Source organism: Lutzomyia longipalpis, chromosome 3 (genome assembly GCF_024334085.1).
Source record: "Lutzomyia longipalpis isolate SR_M1_2022 chromosome 3, ASM2433408v1".
Taxonomy (NCBI): Eukaryota; Metazoa; Arthropoda; class Insecta; order Diptera; family Psychodidae; genus Lutzomyia; species Lutzomyia longipalpis.
Window position 1 is genome coordinate 16,098,313 of NC_074709.1, and position 18,306 is coordinate 16,116,618.

An 18,306-nucleotide genomic window follows, 5' to 3' on the forward strand; every position below is an offset into this window, starting at 1 on the left:
TTTAGCGAAACATGTTAAAGGACACGTGAATTTTTAAAATTACCACACTGAAGTTTTTATGCTAACGGGACGCATTTTTTAGCGAGCTTTTAGAACTTTCATAAAAAAAACAAATAAAAATTATTTTTAATATTAATCTAATGGAAGAGAATTTAACATTTAAAAAAAATCTTTCCCTCGGTTTTCTTGAATTTCAAGAGTTTTTGTAATTAGATGAATTTTACTAGGTAAAATTCGGAATAGTTACATATTCTTTGTCGTATTTGTCCATAAACTTTTTATTACAAAGATTTTTTCGCTCTTTTCTCAATTGTCACAGTGTAATTCTAAAAACTTTGTAACAAATAGACACTATTTCTTCATTTTCCTCTTCTATGACATTTCGTTCGTACTTGTATGTGTTGTATGTGTACAAACGGTTAATTTGAATGGAATTAAAAGCTCCGTCATCGTAGAACTTCAAGGTGGTGTAAGTTCTTCACTGTCCGCCATTTGCAAAATCCGAAAAATTGTTCGCGTCTCTCAGTAAAAAAGTTGAGAAAAAGCAATCAAAGTGCTTGTGTTTTCCAAAAAATTGTGCACAATTGAAATCATTGGAGACCCTGTGGGGTGCATGGGGACAGTGGTTTTCGCACGAGGGTATGCTAGGATGTGAAAAAGCGGGCATTTTCTTCGCGTCCAAGTGATGAAAAAAAGTGCGACCTTTTTTTCCATCCATTTTTGAAAAACCATTTTAGACTTTTGGGTGCATTTTCCGGCAAACATTGACGGCCCCGGGGCATCCCCAAACAGCTCCCTGGTGACATTTTGTGCGGAAAACTGCGCGAAAATGTGATGTTTGTGCCAGAGGGGGGCATTTGCAGTGACTGCGTTAGATGTGGGCTGTGTGTAAAGGAGAAAATTCGATTGTGATGAAATTCATCACTTTGCTCCATTGATTGGTGGCCACTGTGGAAAGTAGGTGTTTTAAAAATGTGCAAATTTCCCCAGGAATCCCCGTGGTGGTGCTTTGGATGTCCTATGGGGGCGCTAGGGGGGACTTTTCGGGATTTTTTCCACTCGTTAGAAACAAAAGAAATTCCACAGAAGCCACAGCAAAATGCTGTGAAAACTGGGACGACCCAGGGAGAGTTCGTGCGCAAGCTTTTTCGCTGGAAACCACCGTACGGCATTGTTTGTGGTTTTGCAGCCCCAAAATACCACGGGAATTCACAGGGGGCACCTCAAATGCATATTGAGCCCCCACAAATGTCACTAACTACCTTCCCATTTTATTTTCAGAACACCGAGCGGGTGAAAAAGTAGCATCTTTTGCACGAAGCTGAGGCTGCCGGGCCTGAGCAGGAGAGAGCTTCCCATGGTCCACATGTTAATTATCCACAGTGAGAATATAAACAAACTCCATTCAAAAAAAAGTGACACTGACAGTGAAAAAGTGACAGTTTGGTGGAGATTCTGAGAAATTTTTCACCAAAATATTTACCTTTTCCCACCCGCGCGTTCTGAGGCTACGCCGGGAAGTTTGTAACATAAAAAAAAACGTGTGAATTAATTAAAAAAAAACTTTTTTGAAAATGTCGGGGAGGGGTGGAAAACGCCGGGGACGCCCACCCAAAACCCCCGTGGTTGAGAGGCAGTCAAAATTTCAATATCACCTCATGAAGAAGCCCAAATATCTGCTAAACAAAGGTTCAGACTCACAGATGAGCACCCCATCCGCTTCGAGGGCATCATCACCTCAGGGTAGCGATGGAAGTCGCAGGAGCGCCTTTAGGGCGTCTTCTTCGAAAACACGTCGTAGCCGTGGTGGAGGAAATTCAGGGAAGCGTGGTCCAAGTTCAGCGTCATCTGCCTACCCACGAAAAGGTAAGTTTTCCTCCTTTTCTGAAAAACTAAAAAGTTTTGAGAGAAAAAATGTTTTTAGTATTATATTGCATTCCACAAAAAATCCCTCGCAATTGATTCGTTTTTTTTGCAGAGTCATTATAACGTACCGTTTGTGCTTTTTTTTGTTTATTGAAATGCAATACGTTACATTCCTTGAAAATTTGTTCAATCAAAGAAAATAATTTGCATGAGAATTTCTTCAGATTAAAAAAATTAAAAGTTTAAGCTCTAACATATTTTGTACCAAAGATATTTTCACCCTTTAAGGTCCATTGGGTCATACGCTGACCGAAAGCTTGATTTTGAAAATGTTTCATTTTGTATAGTTATTTTATGAATATTGAGTCCAAATTAGTACATACAAGACTATGTCTTTACAATCTCTTATCATTTTATGACCACAAAAGAACATCCCCAAGAATTCACAGGATCCGAAAGGATGAAAAACTGAAAATTTTTGAGTTGGGATTTTTTGACAAAAATGTTTTTTTTTGAGCTCAAAGAAACCCATAAAAATTATTATTATTTCAATCAACTCGCTAGATTGATAGCGTATCTTAAAGGAATAAATTAGGACTCTATAGGTTTTTGTATTTTTGTAAACATTATTTATGGATTAAAACCATAAAAAAGACAATTCAGGCCCTATTTGGCTTTGAAATTATGTTATTTTTATTTTAAACAGGGAAAAATATTATTTAAACCCTTTAGTTTCTTATTTCAAACTATTGTGCATTCTAAATGTATCACACTGCATTTTTTTTAATTTTGTTATGAAAATGTTTTCTTTTAAATCGTTTTATTTCAATTTTAACATTTTGCTAGAAAAATAAAAATAAATAAAGAAAAAATAAAAATAATCGTCTTTTAATTCACACATACAAAAAAAAACAACAAGGCCTGTCCTTATATTATTATTTACACATGTGTTGTGGATATTAACCAATTTTGTTTACAGGATATGAATCTGAATACCACTACGGATCGGATTTTGGTGATTCAACGGATAAGAGTGATGCCGATGATGATCCCCTATTGATGTCACGCTCAGAGACAGATAGTCTCGATGATGTTGATCATGAGAGCGATAGTGATTTCTCCCTGAGTAGCTACAGCACAAATAGCAATCACGTCCGCCGGGGGCCACGACCACCAAGTCCTGAACCGCTGTGGTTGCAGGCACGAGAGCTACCAGCACTGGAGCTGCCACCAACGTCGGATGATCTACTCATACCACAGCACTATGCACTGAAAGTGGCATCAATATACGAAGTGATGCGACGCTTTAGGAATCTCGTGCGTTTGTCCCCATTCCGAATTGAGGACTTTTGTGCGGCACTCATGTGTGAGGAGCAGAGTAATCTTCTTGCTGAGATTCACATGATGCTACTCAAAGCAATCTTCCGTGAGGAAGATAGTCAAGCAACGCATTTTGGGCCACTCGATCAGAAGGACAGCGTCAATATTTCCATCTATTTAATGGACACATTCACATGGCCGGAGATTTTGCGGAAATACTTGGAGAGTGATGGGAATTTCGATAGGAATGTGCTGAATATTCTCACGACGAAGGAATATCCATTTTGTAGTGTCGACGATCGTCTCATGGTGCTACAATTTCTCGTTGATCAATTTCTCATTACAACACCCGTGCGTGATGATATGCTCCAAGAGGGTCCCATTCACTATGACGATCACTGTCGCATTTGTCATCGCTTGGGGGATTTGCTGTGTTGTGAAACATGTCCGGCTGTTTTTCACTTGGAATGCGTTGATCCACCTCTTGTGGATGTACCCACGGAAGATTGGCAATGTAGCATTTGTAAGACACATAAAATATCCGGAGTGATGGATTGTGTGTCTTCGCAGGAGAAGCAGGGGATTCTCTGTCGGCAGGAGCATTTAGGTTTTGATCGGCATGGGCGAAAGTATTGGTTTATTGCACGGAGGCTGTTTGTGGAGAATGAGGAAGGTACTGAAGTGTGGTACTACAGTACGACGAAACAATTTGAAAGGGTTATGTCAAAGTTGGATGAGGGGGAATTTGAGACTTCACTGTGCCATGAATTGAATGAGCTGCGTGATGAAATTCTTCGGCAGATGACCATCACGGAAACATTGACAAATCAACATAAGGGTGGAAAGAAATCTTACCTTGAGATTGAGAATGCAACCATTGAGAAGCAACTGAAGGAGGAGAATCAGGAGAATGGTGGTGGTGGTGGTGAGGATACGGACAAGACTTCTGCAGCGGATGAGGAGAAAAAGGAAGAGAATGAGAACACGAATTCCACAGATATGGACGTCGATGGGGAATGCACGAATAATAATGGAGCCAGTGGAAAGGTAGTGATGCCACAGAAGAATATGGTAACAAGATCAAAAACAGCCACACCAGCTACAACCACGGATGTAAAGAATGGGAAAAATGGTGCAGATGATCCCCTGATGGATACAAGCCGCGTTACACGCCATCGTCTCAGTCAAATTGCCTCTGGGACACTCTACTTTAAGCTCGGCATGGAGAATTCCTTCAGGACGTATGTTAATCAATTCACAACAAATATCAATGCCCTGAATAAGCCCCAGCGCAATGAGGAGCGTGACAAGAAGAGGCATCTTTCGCACAAATTCTCCCTGACACAGGCATCCGAGTTCAAATGGATCGGAGCTGTAAGTGCGACACAGATAAATATTGTAACAACACTACGGGCAACATTCCTGGCGCTCGAGCAGAATATTTCAGCGCCGTATTTACATCCAAATTGGATAAATATACGAAAGACATGGGTTTCATCTGTGGCAAATTGCAATCATCCCGTGGAATTTTCACGTGCTCTCATTGTCCTACAGGCTTGCATGAAGAATTGTATCTTTGCGAATGTTTGGCACGAACAACTTGGGCACCTTAAGCTCTATCGCATTACATCTGGGGAGCGTGAGGAGAAGAAAAAGTTGGAGAAGCGTGAAAAGCGTGAGATGGCCGATGAGGAAGAACGCAATAGGATGACGTATAATTTTGTCAAATACTCCCTTGGGTTGAAACATCAAGTTTGGAAGCAAAAAGGTGAGGAATATCGTATTCATGGGCAATGGAGTTGGATTTGGATGTCCTACAGTCGTCGTCAGAGGTGCTATGACACCGTGGGAAGGGATCGTATCCCACCACAGAAAGTCATGACGCACATTCAAATGGCAGATGGAAGTGAGAATGTATTGGAGCTTGAACCTAAAGCAAATACCTTCCTGTGTAATACGGATTTGTCAAATCCCCTCAATTCGTGCATTCCCGAGGAACTTCAGGGTGCAAAAGTCCTTCCAAATGTTGGGAATTTCAACACAATTGACGTCTCAAAAGCCCTCACGTCAACTGGACGTCTTCTCTACCCGAAACGTGCAAAGAAATCCTCCCTAGATGATCTACTTCAGCGACGTATTCAATTGCATGACAATGAAGAGCGTGCAATGACACGTGCAAAGGGAACAGACATGGACATTGAAACATCCCCCAATATCCCCAAACATACAATTTCAACAACAAAACAATTGGGAATTGTCCCAGATTTGGGGATTGTAAAGCGTGAAAATAATGTCGTTCAGAAGGCAGGATCGGATGTGTTGAATAGTTTAACCAAGAGAATTGATACAGTACGTACACTCTATGGTCAAATGAATCGTGCTGCAAAAATCTTCAAATGCTACGGCCAGGATTGCAATAATACTTCCAATGTTGTCCTCACAAAACCCAATTCATGCTTCTCCCCAATGTGTATGCAAAAGGATCGCGTACGACGAGAGCTTCTTGCTTTGACGAAACGTGTTCAAGGGAATTCCTGCGGTGTAGGTGGGAAGAAGTCCTCAATTCTCGAACAGAAATTGACTGAGGGGAAATTTGATGAGAGCTTCGAAGAGGAAGATTATCAGACAATGATTAAAAAATCCCTCGAAAGTGCTGTAAAGACAATCATTGAGTATGACGCTGAAGCTGTTGAGGAATGTATCAATCAACCAATTCCCGATGAACCACCACAACCTGTCAAGCAGGAAGACGTCAAAGATGAAGAGGCAGCAAAAAAGAAGGAAGAAAAAATGGATGTAGATGGTCCATCGCAGGGAGAAGACGCTAAAGGAACAAATGCATCAGACACAGCGGAGAATGGAGAATCCGCAGCAAAGAAACCCAAAGTTGAGGAGGAAAGTGATCAAAATTCCAATTCCACCGATGCTACAACGTCAAAAGAAGATGAAAAATCCGGAAGTGCTGGTGAGAAGGATGTCGAATGTACACCACGTCGTCCAGCACGTGGTCGTCCACCGCGCATAAGTCGTAATATCACAACAACAACAACCACAACATCAACAAAGACCACAACAAAGTACATTGATGGGAATCTTGCGAGTTATCAGGCTGAATCAACGGTTAAGACGCAAACAGTTGAGAATCAAGAGGGTGTCCGTAGTGTAACAACCAACACCGTCAACTCCGTGAGTGGGAAGACCCAATATGTTGAGCATCATAATCGACGATTCGCCACAACGAAGACCGTAAAGAAGGAGGAAGTTAGTAAAGTTGAGAAGGAATACGGGCCAAATGGCGTTGAACGTGTCTACACGACAAAATCAGCCAGAGGACGTATCTACCTCAAGCGACATGTTGCAGAAGTTCCCGAGACAAAGACAAAACCCAAACCAGCAGCAATCAAGTATCCCGTCACGGGGAATTTCCTCACAAAGAAGGGAACACGATCAATTTTGGTGCTATCGAAGCATGAACTGATTAAGTTAGCACGAAGTGGTGGACGCAATCCCGTTGCTGGGTTCCATCAAATTTCCAAGAATAATACCTCAGTATGGCCCTATCCGTGCTCAAGGCCACTCTTCCGCACTTGCTGGATCTATCGAACAATGAATGTTAAAACCCTGAGTGCGGTGGCTTTGCAGTTACGTATCATGTGGACATCACTCCGTTGGGATGATATGATTGCCAAACCACCTACAACTGATGGGAAACATCAGGTATGTTTTCTCTTTATTTATTTATTTTTTTTTTAAATGATTTTGAAAAAAAAATAATAGAAAACCAAAATTAATTTTCTTTTCAATTAATAAAAAAAAACTTTAAAAGTCTTGACTAGATTGAAGATTAAAGAAATTCAATGAAAAAGAACTAATGTATATTGTCTTGTTGCTGCTGTTATTTGCTATTTGTAGATAACCACGGAAACTGAGATAATGTCCCTTGAATTGCTGAAACATCGGTATTTGGGGAAATTTATGGAGAGAACGCAGTATTTGCGACGGAAGGTGGTTATTCCGCTTGAATTGCCAAAAGCAGTGCGTGAAGTAACGTCAATACGGTCGGGTTTGAGGAAGCGCAAGAGGGCTGAATCACCCCAACAGACGGAACCACAAGTCACAGAGGAATGGGTGGATGAGGAGAAGTTGGAATTATGGGAAATTAAGCAGTATGGGGAGAGGTAAAAGGACTTTTTTTTTTTATTTAAATTTTCTTGTTCTTCTTCAGACAATCAAATTCCTTTTTCTTTTACTAAAAATGATTTTTTTTGTGAATTGTGGGGGTGATTTTTGTAGGCAAGAAAAGGCAAATGCATCATTGCCAGTAACGCGTCAATCAACGGGTAAATTGCCACCTGCACGACAAATGGACATTCAGCAGAGCAGCAGTAATACATCATCGACGAGTAGTGGTGGTACAAAGACAATTATTGTGAGTAGCAATGCAACACCGGAGGAGATTAAGGCAAAAATGGAGGAGCAATTGCGTATACAACGTGCGGCACACAACCAAAAACGAGCAATGGAGCTCAAGACTCAAGGTAAGAAGAGTCAGTCCTTTTTTTTTAACATCTTCAATTAAGTATTTATTCCCCATTTTTTTTATACTTTGTGAGATGTCTCTAAAAGTTTGAACAAAAAACGGACTTATGTTGGGTCGTTTAATTTTCCGGGAAAGGGGAATCTTAAAAAGCTTTTTCTTTTCTTATTTAAATGATAAAAAAAGAAGAAAAGGGAGGAAAGAATAAATTTCGTGTTTGATTTACAAGCAAACAAAACTAAAGTGGATGATGAGACATCAAAGAATCAAGGTAGCTACCCAAAATTATGAGAAAAAAGAAAGAAATGTCTTAAATGCAAGAGTTTCAAGCATAAAAAGGAAGGAGCTTTATTGAATTTTATTTTCTTTGAAGGATTTTATTTTTTTACAGCATTAGAAACATGCTTAAAAAAAAGTGAATTCTTTTTTATGTACCTACCTAATTGTAAAATATAAATAAAATTTTTAGGTGGAACAGTTTCATCGGGACGTGTGATAAAGAGTCGCAATATTCTTGTAAAACAACCCGATGGTACGACAAAGATTATTCAGCAGCAAATTGTGAAGCAACCAGAAACGCAGAAAGTTCAAATTATTCGTACACCAGACGGAAAGGTGTGCGTTAAAGGGCTTCAACCTGGTCAGCAGCTCTATCAATTACCCGATGGGAAGATTCAAGTTATCAGCAGTCCCGGTGAGTCTTCTGAAAAATTAATAATCCACATCTCTATTGAAATTGAAAGAGAGATTGTTAATTTGATTTAAAAATAAAATAAATTTTCTAAACCTCCAAAACAGTTTCCAACAATGCCACAGCCAACAAGTCAAAGACACTAATTGCAAAAGCACTGCAACAAAGTTCAGGAGCTTCTGGTTCTTCGTCGACAATTACACGTCATCAGGTGGCCCCTAAGGTGGCGGTGGCGTCAAAAGCAGTCGCCACGGTGGCGGGAACAACAAAACCAATTGGGCAGAAGATTCAAGTGACGAGTAATCAGCTCTTGACTCAGGGAAGTGTTGTGAAGCAAGTGATTCCGGTTGCAACACAAGCGAGTACAGTGCAGAAGATAATTACGAGTACGGGACAAATTGTGAGTAGTACGTCAACGGTGCAACAGGCAACGCAGCAGCAGCAACAACAGAAGATTGTGACATCGTCGAATTTGCAGCAACTTCTCTCACAGACGGGTGGGCAGAAGTTGGTACTGAGTCAGGGGCAAGGTGGTCAGAGGATCCTTATAACGCCAGCGGGGCAGCAAATAGCTGCACAACCAGGAACACCTGGGCAACAGATAATTGTGCAGCAATCACCGCAAACGCAAACGGTGCAACAGCCACAGCAGCAGCAGCACATTGTGATTAATCAGGGCAAAGTGCAGCAGGTGATTGGGGGTGCGCAGCAGCAGATCATTGTTGGTGGTCAGAGGATTCTCCTCAATCCTGGACAGCGAATTGTCACGTCTCAGGGTACGCAGCAGGTACAGCTACAGTTGCAAACAACAACACAAGTGCCGGCATCGCCAACGCAACAGCAACAACCTGTTCTTGCTGCAGCAACACCCACAGTTACGGCAACATCGCCACCAACGGCTGTTTTGGCGACGCCGCAGCAACAGCAGCAAATTGTTATTCAAAATTCCAATTTGGCACAACAATTTGCCAGTGGGAAGCTTCAACTGGCCACCATCAATGGGCAACAGGTGCTACTGCGTCCATTGGCGAATAATCAAGCCCAAATTGTGGCACATGTGAAACCTCATGATGCTGCCACATCCACAGCACAAGTTGTTGTCTCCAATACCGCGGGAACGCCGCAACAACAACAACAGCAGCAGGTTTTACCGACTGTTCAGCAAGTTGTATCACCACCAACTACGCCACAGAAGGTTGCTGCTCCCATTTCCCCGCAAACTCCTGCTGCTACGTCCAGTGGTCAGAGTTCGGGTATTGTGTCACCAAGTATTGAGCATTCACTGTTAAAGGGACAACCACCGGGGACGGTGATTAAATGTGTTACGGCGCAAGTTATTCAAACACCAGCTGGTCCACGGATTGTTCTCCAGGGATTGGCCAACAACGACTTTACGCCGCAGCAACTATCTCTTGTGCAGCAACAAGTTAAGCAGCAGCTTCTCAAAGGTAGAGGTACTTCCATTTTTTTAACTTATTCTAGCTTTTTTCTATTGTTTGAGAGTCTTGAAAGAAGAAATTGAAAAGATTCCTAAGTTTTTTTTTAGATAAAAGAAAAACTCTTTTTGATCTATTTCTCATTTCAATTTAATTGCAGCTCAAGAATCAAGTGGGAAACAGGGTGTTCTAGGACCAACAAAGATCTATCTTGCCGTTCAACCAGCCACACAACATGCTCAGCCACCCCCGTTGGCACCGGTACAGAATAAGGCAGACATTTCGTCGCAACACCAAGTAAGTGTTTAGAACAAACAAAATTTAAGCATTATAGGCGTATTATATATTTATCACATTATAAGGTCCCTTGTCCTACCTACCACCCCCACACCCAATTCACGTTACTTGAGAGAAGCAAAAAAGAAATATTAAGACGAGGAAAAGAAAATATACATTGGTGTCGTTTCCTAAACAAAGCAAAACTTCTCTGCTTATGAAAAGAAATTAAGAAGAAGTTTATAGATTAAAAAGAAAAGTAATTCGGAAGAAAATGAATTTCCTCGAGCATTTTGTGGCATTCCCTTCTATATATTTTTCGTTTTAGTATTTTATATCATTTATAAAAAAAAGAAATTATATAAATATTCCCTCGTAAGTTTCGTAAGAAGAATGAAAAATTGAATGTAGATAAAGATCAAAAGCTTAAAAAAAAATTGTAAGATGTCATCACCAATTTTTTTCATAAATAATGTGTTTCGTCATTTTTATCTTTATAAAAAATATCTTTTTGCAATTTTTATAATTTCTAACAGATTTCCTTTGTCTTTTGTATTTTTTTATTGTTTTAAATATTTAATTTGTAATTTATTTTTGCAATTTAAGTATAAAACAAAATATTTTTATGACGATGAAATCTTAAAAAAAATATTGTAGAAAAAATGAATGAAACTGATTTCTTTCAAAAAAAAAATTGCATACATATATTATTCTAAATTCTATTAAAAAAATTGTGTGTAGGTCAAAAAAGAAATAAAAAAGTCAATATTATAACGAAATTTTTATAATAAATAAAGTAAAATTTGTTAAATAAACCACGAATTAGTTAGAGAAACGTGCAATAATTTTACTTTAGAAAATCGACAGAGATTTCAGAAAAAAAAATTATAAAAGTTTCGTTATTTTTTTAATATACATAATTTAAGAAATTTACAACATAATTGTATAAAAACATGAAAATATTTCAAATTAGATTGTGTCCTTAAAATAAAATCAAAGTTCATTAAAAAGAAACATTATTGTGGTACTTTTTACATTTGAACCAAAAAGGAAAAAAATTAAATAAAATTGTCAAAATTAGAAATTGTTTTTAAATATAAATTCATATAAGAAATCTCTTTTTTTTTACATAAATGTGTCCACCACAATAGCTATGAAAAATATTACTTTTAACGTTTAATTTATTTTTCTTTTAGTTTCGTAAATATGAGTTTATGTAGTATAATAAAGAAAATTCAACGGCATTAAAAAAAATCTTCAAGAGAAAATGTTAAATAATAAATCAGGAATATCACTTTAAATTTTTTAAGAAACAATAAAAAAATATTATAATTAAAAAAATACATCACACAATGGGGAGCGAATTTGTAAGTATTTTGCAAAGACTTAAAATGCCAAAAATGTGATATTGTAGTCATGACAGGATAATGGATGAAGCGAGGTTAAAATAACAATTTTATTTTTGGAGAAGAGAGAACTAAAAGAACTGCAGAGAAAAAGACGCGACAATTAACATTTTAAATTTAATAAGAAGACTTTAACAAAAACTTTGGTGAAATTATCGAAAAATTGGCCAATTATTGTGTTTCGCTCGAACAATGTTTCAATTTTCTTTTCTTTTTTTTTCTTAATTTAATAGAAAGACAATTCAAAAAATTAAATTGTTTATTCACTTTGGAGCTCAACTCGTAGTTTTCCAGAGGATTTCAGCGTTGGAAAATCTATTTGGTTTCTCTTGAATTTTAACGATACTTTTAACTATTCTCATTCCTTTCTAATATTTTTTATTGATGAGCCTATAAATGAATAAACTCCTTGCAATGAATTAAAATTATCAATTTGATTTGAGGTTTAAAAAAATGTAAATGACTACAATTTTTTTTAAATCAATAATTTTATAATTACTTAAAAAATAACTTCAGCTGAATGAAAGAATTTAATCAAAGAATAATATAAAAGATTAGATTGTGCGGCATGTGCAGCAGCAGAAATTAAAGGAATTAAATAAAAAGTAAAATTAATAAGAAAAAAGATTGGAATAAGAACGATGAAATAAAATGTAGTTTGCACGGTAAAATAAAAAAAAAACAATTATTTATCTACTATGCAAATTGAAAAAAATTAGGTTATTTATTTAAAAAAAAAAAAGAAGAAATAATTAAGACAAAACATTTGTGTATCGAGATAGATGAGAAGATAGAAATTATTAGAAATAAAAAAAAGTATAATAGACGTATAAAAAATAATTATTATTTAAAAACAAAAACAAAAAGAAAATTGTAAAATTGTGAGAATTTTATGAAGGGACGGCATTTTTGGCGAAAGCTTTTCTCAAAAAAAAATCTTTTCCTAATTTATGGAACAAGAACAAAAGAAAACAATATTTTTAATGTGTCTAGCATAAAATAATATCATTTTTATAGGTAACAACATTCTCTATTTCATCTTGCATTATTTTTTTTTTACTTAACACCGTGTATTTATTTTTTGTTTTATTATAAATCTTTTTATTTCTGCTTTATCCTTCGCCTATGTCAAAATAATATATTTGTTTTTTTTATCAAAAATCATCTCATTTTCTCTGATAAAAGAAATATTAAAAAAAAATATTCACAAAGATAATTTTTTAAAACTTAAAAGCCTAATTACGTCGCTAAAAGATAAATTAAAAAAGTAATTATTTTCTATTTTTTCGTGTTTATTTTTTAATTTTTTCGGTCAAGTGAATTGTGTAGATTTATTTTATTTCTTCATATTTTTTGTGTTGATGTTTTGTTTTTATTATTTGTTTGCGTTTCTCTATTTCATTGTGAAAATAAAAAAAAATTGCTAAAAATGTTGATGAAAGTTTCTAGAAACTAAATTTTAATTAAGACATTCCCAAAATACAAGTGAAATTTTTAGATGAGTAAATTCCTCTTATAAAGAAACGTAGAAAGTTTAGTTAAAACATTAAAAAAAATAGTTGAAAGATTTTCTTTGAAAAATAAAATTTCTCAGAATTGCATTACTTTATTTTTTTAAAACTATACCTATTGGATAATTTTTGTTCTTTTTTTTGCAAAACTTGTGTGCTTGTGTGTGTTTTGGATTTTATTTTCTAAAATAATAATAATTGAAAAAAATATTGTTTTATTTACATAATTTTCAAGCGTTTCTCGTATTTTTTCTGTTTGTTTTTTTTTTATAATCCAATAAAGCACACATTTTGTATTCTTTTTTATTTTTGAAAAACAAAAACTGAATTTAAAAAATCTTCTTGAAGAGATAATAAAGAACAAGAAAAAAACTGCCAATCCTTCTAAAATGCTTGCATGTAAATAAATTTAAAAAGTTAAAATTAAACAAACAAGTGAGAGCTATAAAAAATGGATGATGAATTAGATGAGACGAGAATAATGAAAAAACCCAAATAGGTTGAATAAAATATATAAAATTAAAAAGAAATGTTTTTTAGTCTTTGTTGCAAAAAAACGGACCTAGTTTTCCTTTATATTTAAAAAAAATGTTTTCTGTATTTTTTTGCATTTATTTTTGTATATTATTTCACTGTTTTTTTTTATTATTATTTCTTTTGAACACTGAGAGATTTGTAAATGACAAAAAAGTCTTTGTCCGGATGGTTTGTTTTGTGGCAAATTAGTTTACTTTTTATTCTTTCTCAATAATAAATAAATAATAATAAACTTGGCTTTATCTTGACAATTGGGTTCCTTTTTTATCTCTTTATATGATAAATATATTTGAAAGAAAATCGCGTGCTTTCTCTTGTGCGGGAAAAAAGGCATCGTTTGTTGCAAAGACGAATATTGATAAAAGAATGAAATTGCTGGCATTTTAAATGGATTGGTCCTCGTGATTTTTTAATAGCATGTTGTTTTTCTTCTTTTTTTTTTTGTTCTTCATTGTTTAACTCTTTTTAGATCAGAGTTTAAAAGAAAACTAAAGATACAGATACAAAGTATTTAAAAAAAAAAGAATAAGATTTTTTTTTTCAAAGAAAATGAGATGAATTTTGCTAAAAAAAGAGAAAATTTTTAATTGATTTTGAGAAGACAAGAAAAAAAACAAGGAAATTTCTCTAAAAATTTGTAGAGCACATCCGGTGTACAGCTGAAGTCGGGTGTCCAAGTGCAAAAGATTGTCGTCAATGGGGCTGGCATAAATACGGATTTGAAGAAGGGAATAATTCAGAAAGTATTGACGGGGAAAGTACAGAAAGCCGAACAGCAGGAAGGTGGTGACGATTTTGTCAATGATAGTGAAAATCCCGAGGGCCAATCCACTACAGATGCCGGCGATGATGGGGGTTTCGTCGTTACTCCCGATTATATACAGCAAAGTGAGTGTTTTCGCGCAATTTCTTCTCACTTTTTCTTTAATCATTCAATTTTGAAAGAGAAAGAAAAAAAACGGGGGAAACAGCTAAAGGACTAAAAATTATTTTAGACACTCCAATTTAAATTAAGACCTTAAGATTTGAAAAATTAATTCCGGAAAGTTATATTAGTAACCAAATTTCATATGGAGATTACAAAGACTTTACAAACTCTAAAACTTTTTTTTTTTGAAACCCCTAAAATTTAATATTCAGTTTCTAAAGAGCTTTAAAATAAAGTAAGTGGGCCCTAAAATTTTCTACGAGCATTAAAGAATATTTGGGAATCCTAAATTTTTCACAGACCCCCCCCTCCAATTAAATAAAACGCAGCAAACGTAGCAATAGAAGCTTACAAATAAGTGTTAAAATTATCATCAGAATGGAGAATTATTTATTCTACTCAAACATTTTCACATAATCATTTAAAAGAAATCCAAATATACTTGAGGATTCTTTAGTTTTTAACCCTTCGCACTTTTCAGCTGTTTCTCCCAAGTTTTATTTCTTGATGAATTGAATTTATTTACTTATTTTTTTATTTCCTTTAACACCCAAATTTTCTCTAAATTCTAAATAAACAAAAACCAAAACTCCGCGTTTGACGAATTAAACAAATTGCGAAAAAAACAGCGATAAAAAATGCACTGAAACAGGAGAATCTCAATCCGGAAATTGAGGAGAAGCTCCTTAATTTACAACGCTACCAAGAGCGTCAGATGAAGCACGAGACGCCGGGTCAAAGTTATGCAATTCGTGAACCATCGCCGTATGATGATGAACCATCACCGCCGCCAAGGCGGAAGCGACGTTCGAGTTTGTCGCAGGACGACGAGGAATGGGTGCTAGAGACCCCAAGGAGGCGTCCCACGAAGATTACAGGGGGGACATCGAGTTCATCATCTGAACGCAAATTCTCCGAGACAATGAGTACGGGACATCCAGTAGCACCGTATGTGGGGTCAAAGTTGCGTAGTCACTTAAACAGTGAGAATAAGACACGATCGGAAGGTGCTGCGACGTCTCCTGATCGAGCGGGGAGTGTCCATAAATCGCGACCACTGCAACGACGGGAATTGGTGACGAAGCGAGAACTGGAAGTAAAGAAAAAGCAACAGCAGCAAATGCAGGTGAGGTTTAACTTTAGAGGTAGATAATTCTGTGGTAGACCAGAGATCAGGAAAATGATTCTTAATCGTAAAGAGAAAGAGAGAGGGAGGCGTTTTGTAGGAGTTTTTTGAAAAGCTATCTCTCATAACTTCCAGATTCGCCTATACCGTCAAAAGGAGCTACTGAAAAAGGATATTCTGAAGAAGCGTGTTGTCTTGGAGAAAGATTTGCAGATTGAGATTCAAAAGGAATTGGCACAAGAGCTGGCGGCACGTGCTAATCAGGAGCGATGCAAACAGGAAGAGGTCAAAGCAACAATTGTGCCAAATACGACAAATACGTCCAAGAGGAGGTAAATTGAGAGGAAATAAGAAGTAAGTTTCAAGAATGTGTATTTAGATGGATTTTTTTTCTTCCTTACAGATCTGGTGGTAATGCTGCAGCTGCAAAGAAATCTCTTTCTCCTGTTCCTACATCTGCTGCCACGACATCATCAAATACGCCAAATCAGGCACAAGGTACGCGAACAACAGGACGTACGCGGAAGTCAACATCAAAGAAGGCAGCAGACGGGGCAGGGCATACAGGATCGTCAAAGAAGAAAACGGAGAAACTCTATTGTATCTGCCGGACGCCCTATGATGACACAAAGTAATTTTTTTTAATAAGATTTCTTTCAGATTGTTCAGATTAATTTGAAGAAAAAAATCATTGAGATACGTTTTTTTCTGCAGGTTCTATGTGGGCTGTGATTTGTGCAACAATTGGTTCCACGGTGATTGCGTGGGGATCACGGAGGAGGATTCAAAGAAGCTCAATGAATTCATCTGCAGTGAATGCAAACATGCAAGAGATACTCAGGAGCTCTATTGCCTCTGCAAACAGCCATACGATGAATCACAGTAAGTTTCTTTTTTTTTTAAAGATTTTTTTTGTGGTCACAGAAGAAGTTTTATTTCAATTTAATTCTTCATAAATAGATTCTACATTTGCTGTGATAAGTGCCAGGATTGGTTCCACGGCAGATGCGTTGGGATTCTGCAGAGTGAAGCGGAATTCATTGATGAGTACATCTGTCCCAATTGTACGAAGAACAATTCTGTCAATTTTGCCAATATGAAATCCCTCACAACGACCGAATTTGAGAATCTGAAGAAGCTCATGAAGCAAATTACGGTGAGTTTTCGAATATTTTTCTCTTGAAAATTCATTTTGTAACTTCTGGTTTGATAATGAGTTTCTTTATGGAGAAATTCAGCGGAAAAGGTCTATAGATCTGAAGATCTAGAAAATTTAGCCTACAAAAATTATAGGCTTGATAATTCCTTCATAAAAAGTTTTTTGGATCTAAAAATTTCTTTCTTCTTTTCTGAATTTAAGTCTTCTTAATGTAATCAGTTTCACTTTTTGTAAAATCTAATACCTAAACATACTTAGTTCCTATAGAAAGTCCTGAATTTTATTTTTTGACTTTTCATTGCAGACACATAAAAATGCGTGGCCCTTTATGGAGCCTGTAGATCCGCAAGAAGCTCCTGACTACTACAAAGTCATCAAAGATCCTATGGGTAAGTTTTCTTAAAACTTTTTTTTGCACTTGTGACTAATTGCTCTGGGAAAACGTTTTTTCACAGATCTTGTGAAAGTGGAGGAGCGCATTGATACCAAATGGTATACAACCTTGTCTCAATTTATTGCGGACATGACGAAAATCTTCGACAATTGCCGCTACTACAATCCCAAGGAGTCGCCATTCTACAAATGTGCTGAGAGTTTGGAAGCATTTTTTGTGCAGAAAATTAAATATTTTCGAGAGAATTTAGTTGATAAAGGGCAGTAGATAAAAGAACAGATCACGCCCCAACTTTTTTCAAAAAGAAAGCAAAAAAAAAAGGATCCCAATAATTTCCCTTCATAATAACAATCCCCGTAAATCTTTTGAAAAAAAAAAGAAAAAGGATACTAGAAAAACGAGCAATTTTACTAAAAAAAAAGAAATTTATAAATAGAAATATTTTCAAACATAAAAAAAAAACAGAAATAGTACGTAATATGATGTAGATTTGTAAGTGAGGTACAAAAAATAATGAAAAGAATTAATGTATAAAAAAAATCTCCCCAAATCCTTGAAGAAATTTCCTTTTACTCTTTTTTATTAACAAAAAAAAAATGAAAAACAAATCAATGGATTAAAAAAAAAATGAAATGCTTCATAGAGATATTTCTAAACTATAGAATTAGAAGAGATGATGATACTATTTTAGGATTTTACCAACAATTTTCGTACATTTTCTTAATGAATTTGTGTGAGAAGAAATTTAAAAAAAAATTACAAAAGAAAAATAAACTTTTTAGATGATAGACGTTGCATAAGTTTTGAAATAAATGAATATATTATATTAAAAAAAAAAAGGATGAAGAGAAATATTAAAAGAATAATAATTAATAATTGTGTAAGGAATTTTATGAATTCGTTTGAATTTGAAGAATTATTGCGTATAAGTAATGCTAGTGATGATATAAGAAGGATTTTGTCCAAACATTTGTCAGAGATAATAAATTAAATGGCATTCAAGAGTACATATTTTCTTTTTAGCAGCGTAATTTATTTTTCTTTTGTATTTGTGTGCAAAATGTAGGTGTTGGACTGGAGAACTCCATGGTTTGTGTTTCTTGGTGAACAATTAAAGAG

At 35.8% G+C, this 18,306-nt stretch overlaps 1 protein-coding gene across 4 annotated transcripts; it reads left to right on the forward strand.

Moving 5' to 3' along the window:
- Nucleotides 1-466: 466 nt before the first annotated feature.
- On the forward strand, nt 467-18,194 carry LOC129793338 (nucleosome-remodeling factor subunit NURF301). Of its 4 annotated transcripts, none has more exons than XM_055833227.1 (16): nt 467-957; nt 1,282-1,866; nt 2,846-6,903; nt 7,099-7,364; nt 7,480-7,724; nt 8,193-8,417; nt 8,522-9,868; nt 10,011-10,147; nt 14,222-14,468; nt 15,138-15,634; nt 15,770-15,966; nt 16,038-16,265; nt 16,349-16,516; nt 16,595-16,790; nt 17,098-17,182; nt 17,249-18,194. In XM_055833227.1, the coding sequence occupies exons 2-16, from the start codon at nt 1,575-1,577 to the stop codon at nt 17,452-17,454; spliced, it is 8,394 nt and encodes a 2,797-aa protein (XP_055689202.1). In that variant the 5' UTR covers nt 467-957; nt 1,282-1,574; the 3' UTR covers nt 17,455-18,194. The 4 variants fall into 4 exon arrangements, with proteins under 4 accessions (XP_055689202.1, XP_055689204.1, XP_055689203.1 ...); XM_055833229.1 differs by having other exon boundaries at nt 15,791-15,966; XM_055833228.1 differs by having other exon boundaries at nt 8,522-9,862.
- The last annotated feature ends 112 nt before the right edge of the window (nt 18,195-18,306 follow it).

Coding starts and splice junctions, on each gene's coding strand:
- LOC129793338 (XM_055833227.1), top strand. CDS start 1,575: ATGTCGGGGAGGGGTGGAAAACGCCGGGGACGCCCACCCAAAACCCCC. Junction 7,365..7,479: donor ATTAAGCAGTATGGGGAGAG/GTAAAAGGACTT, acceptor TGATTTTTGTAG/GCAAGAAAAGGCAAATGCAT. Junction 16,791..17,097: donor AGCTCATGAAGCAAATTACG/GTGAGTTTTCGA, acceptor TTTTCATTGCAG/ACACATAAAAATGCGTGGCC.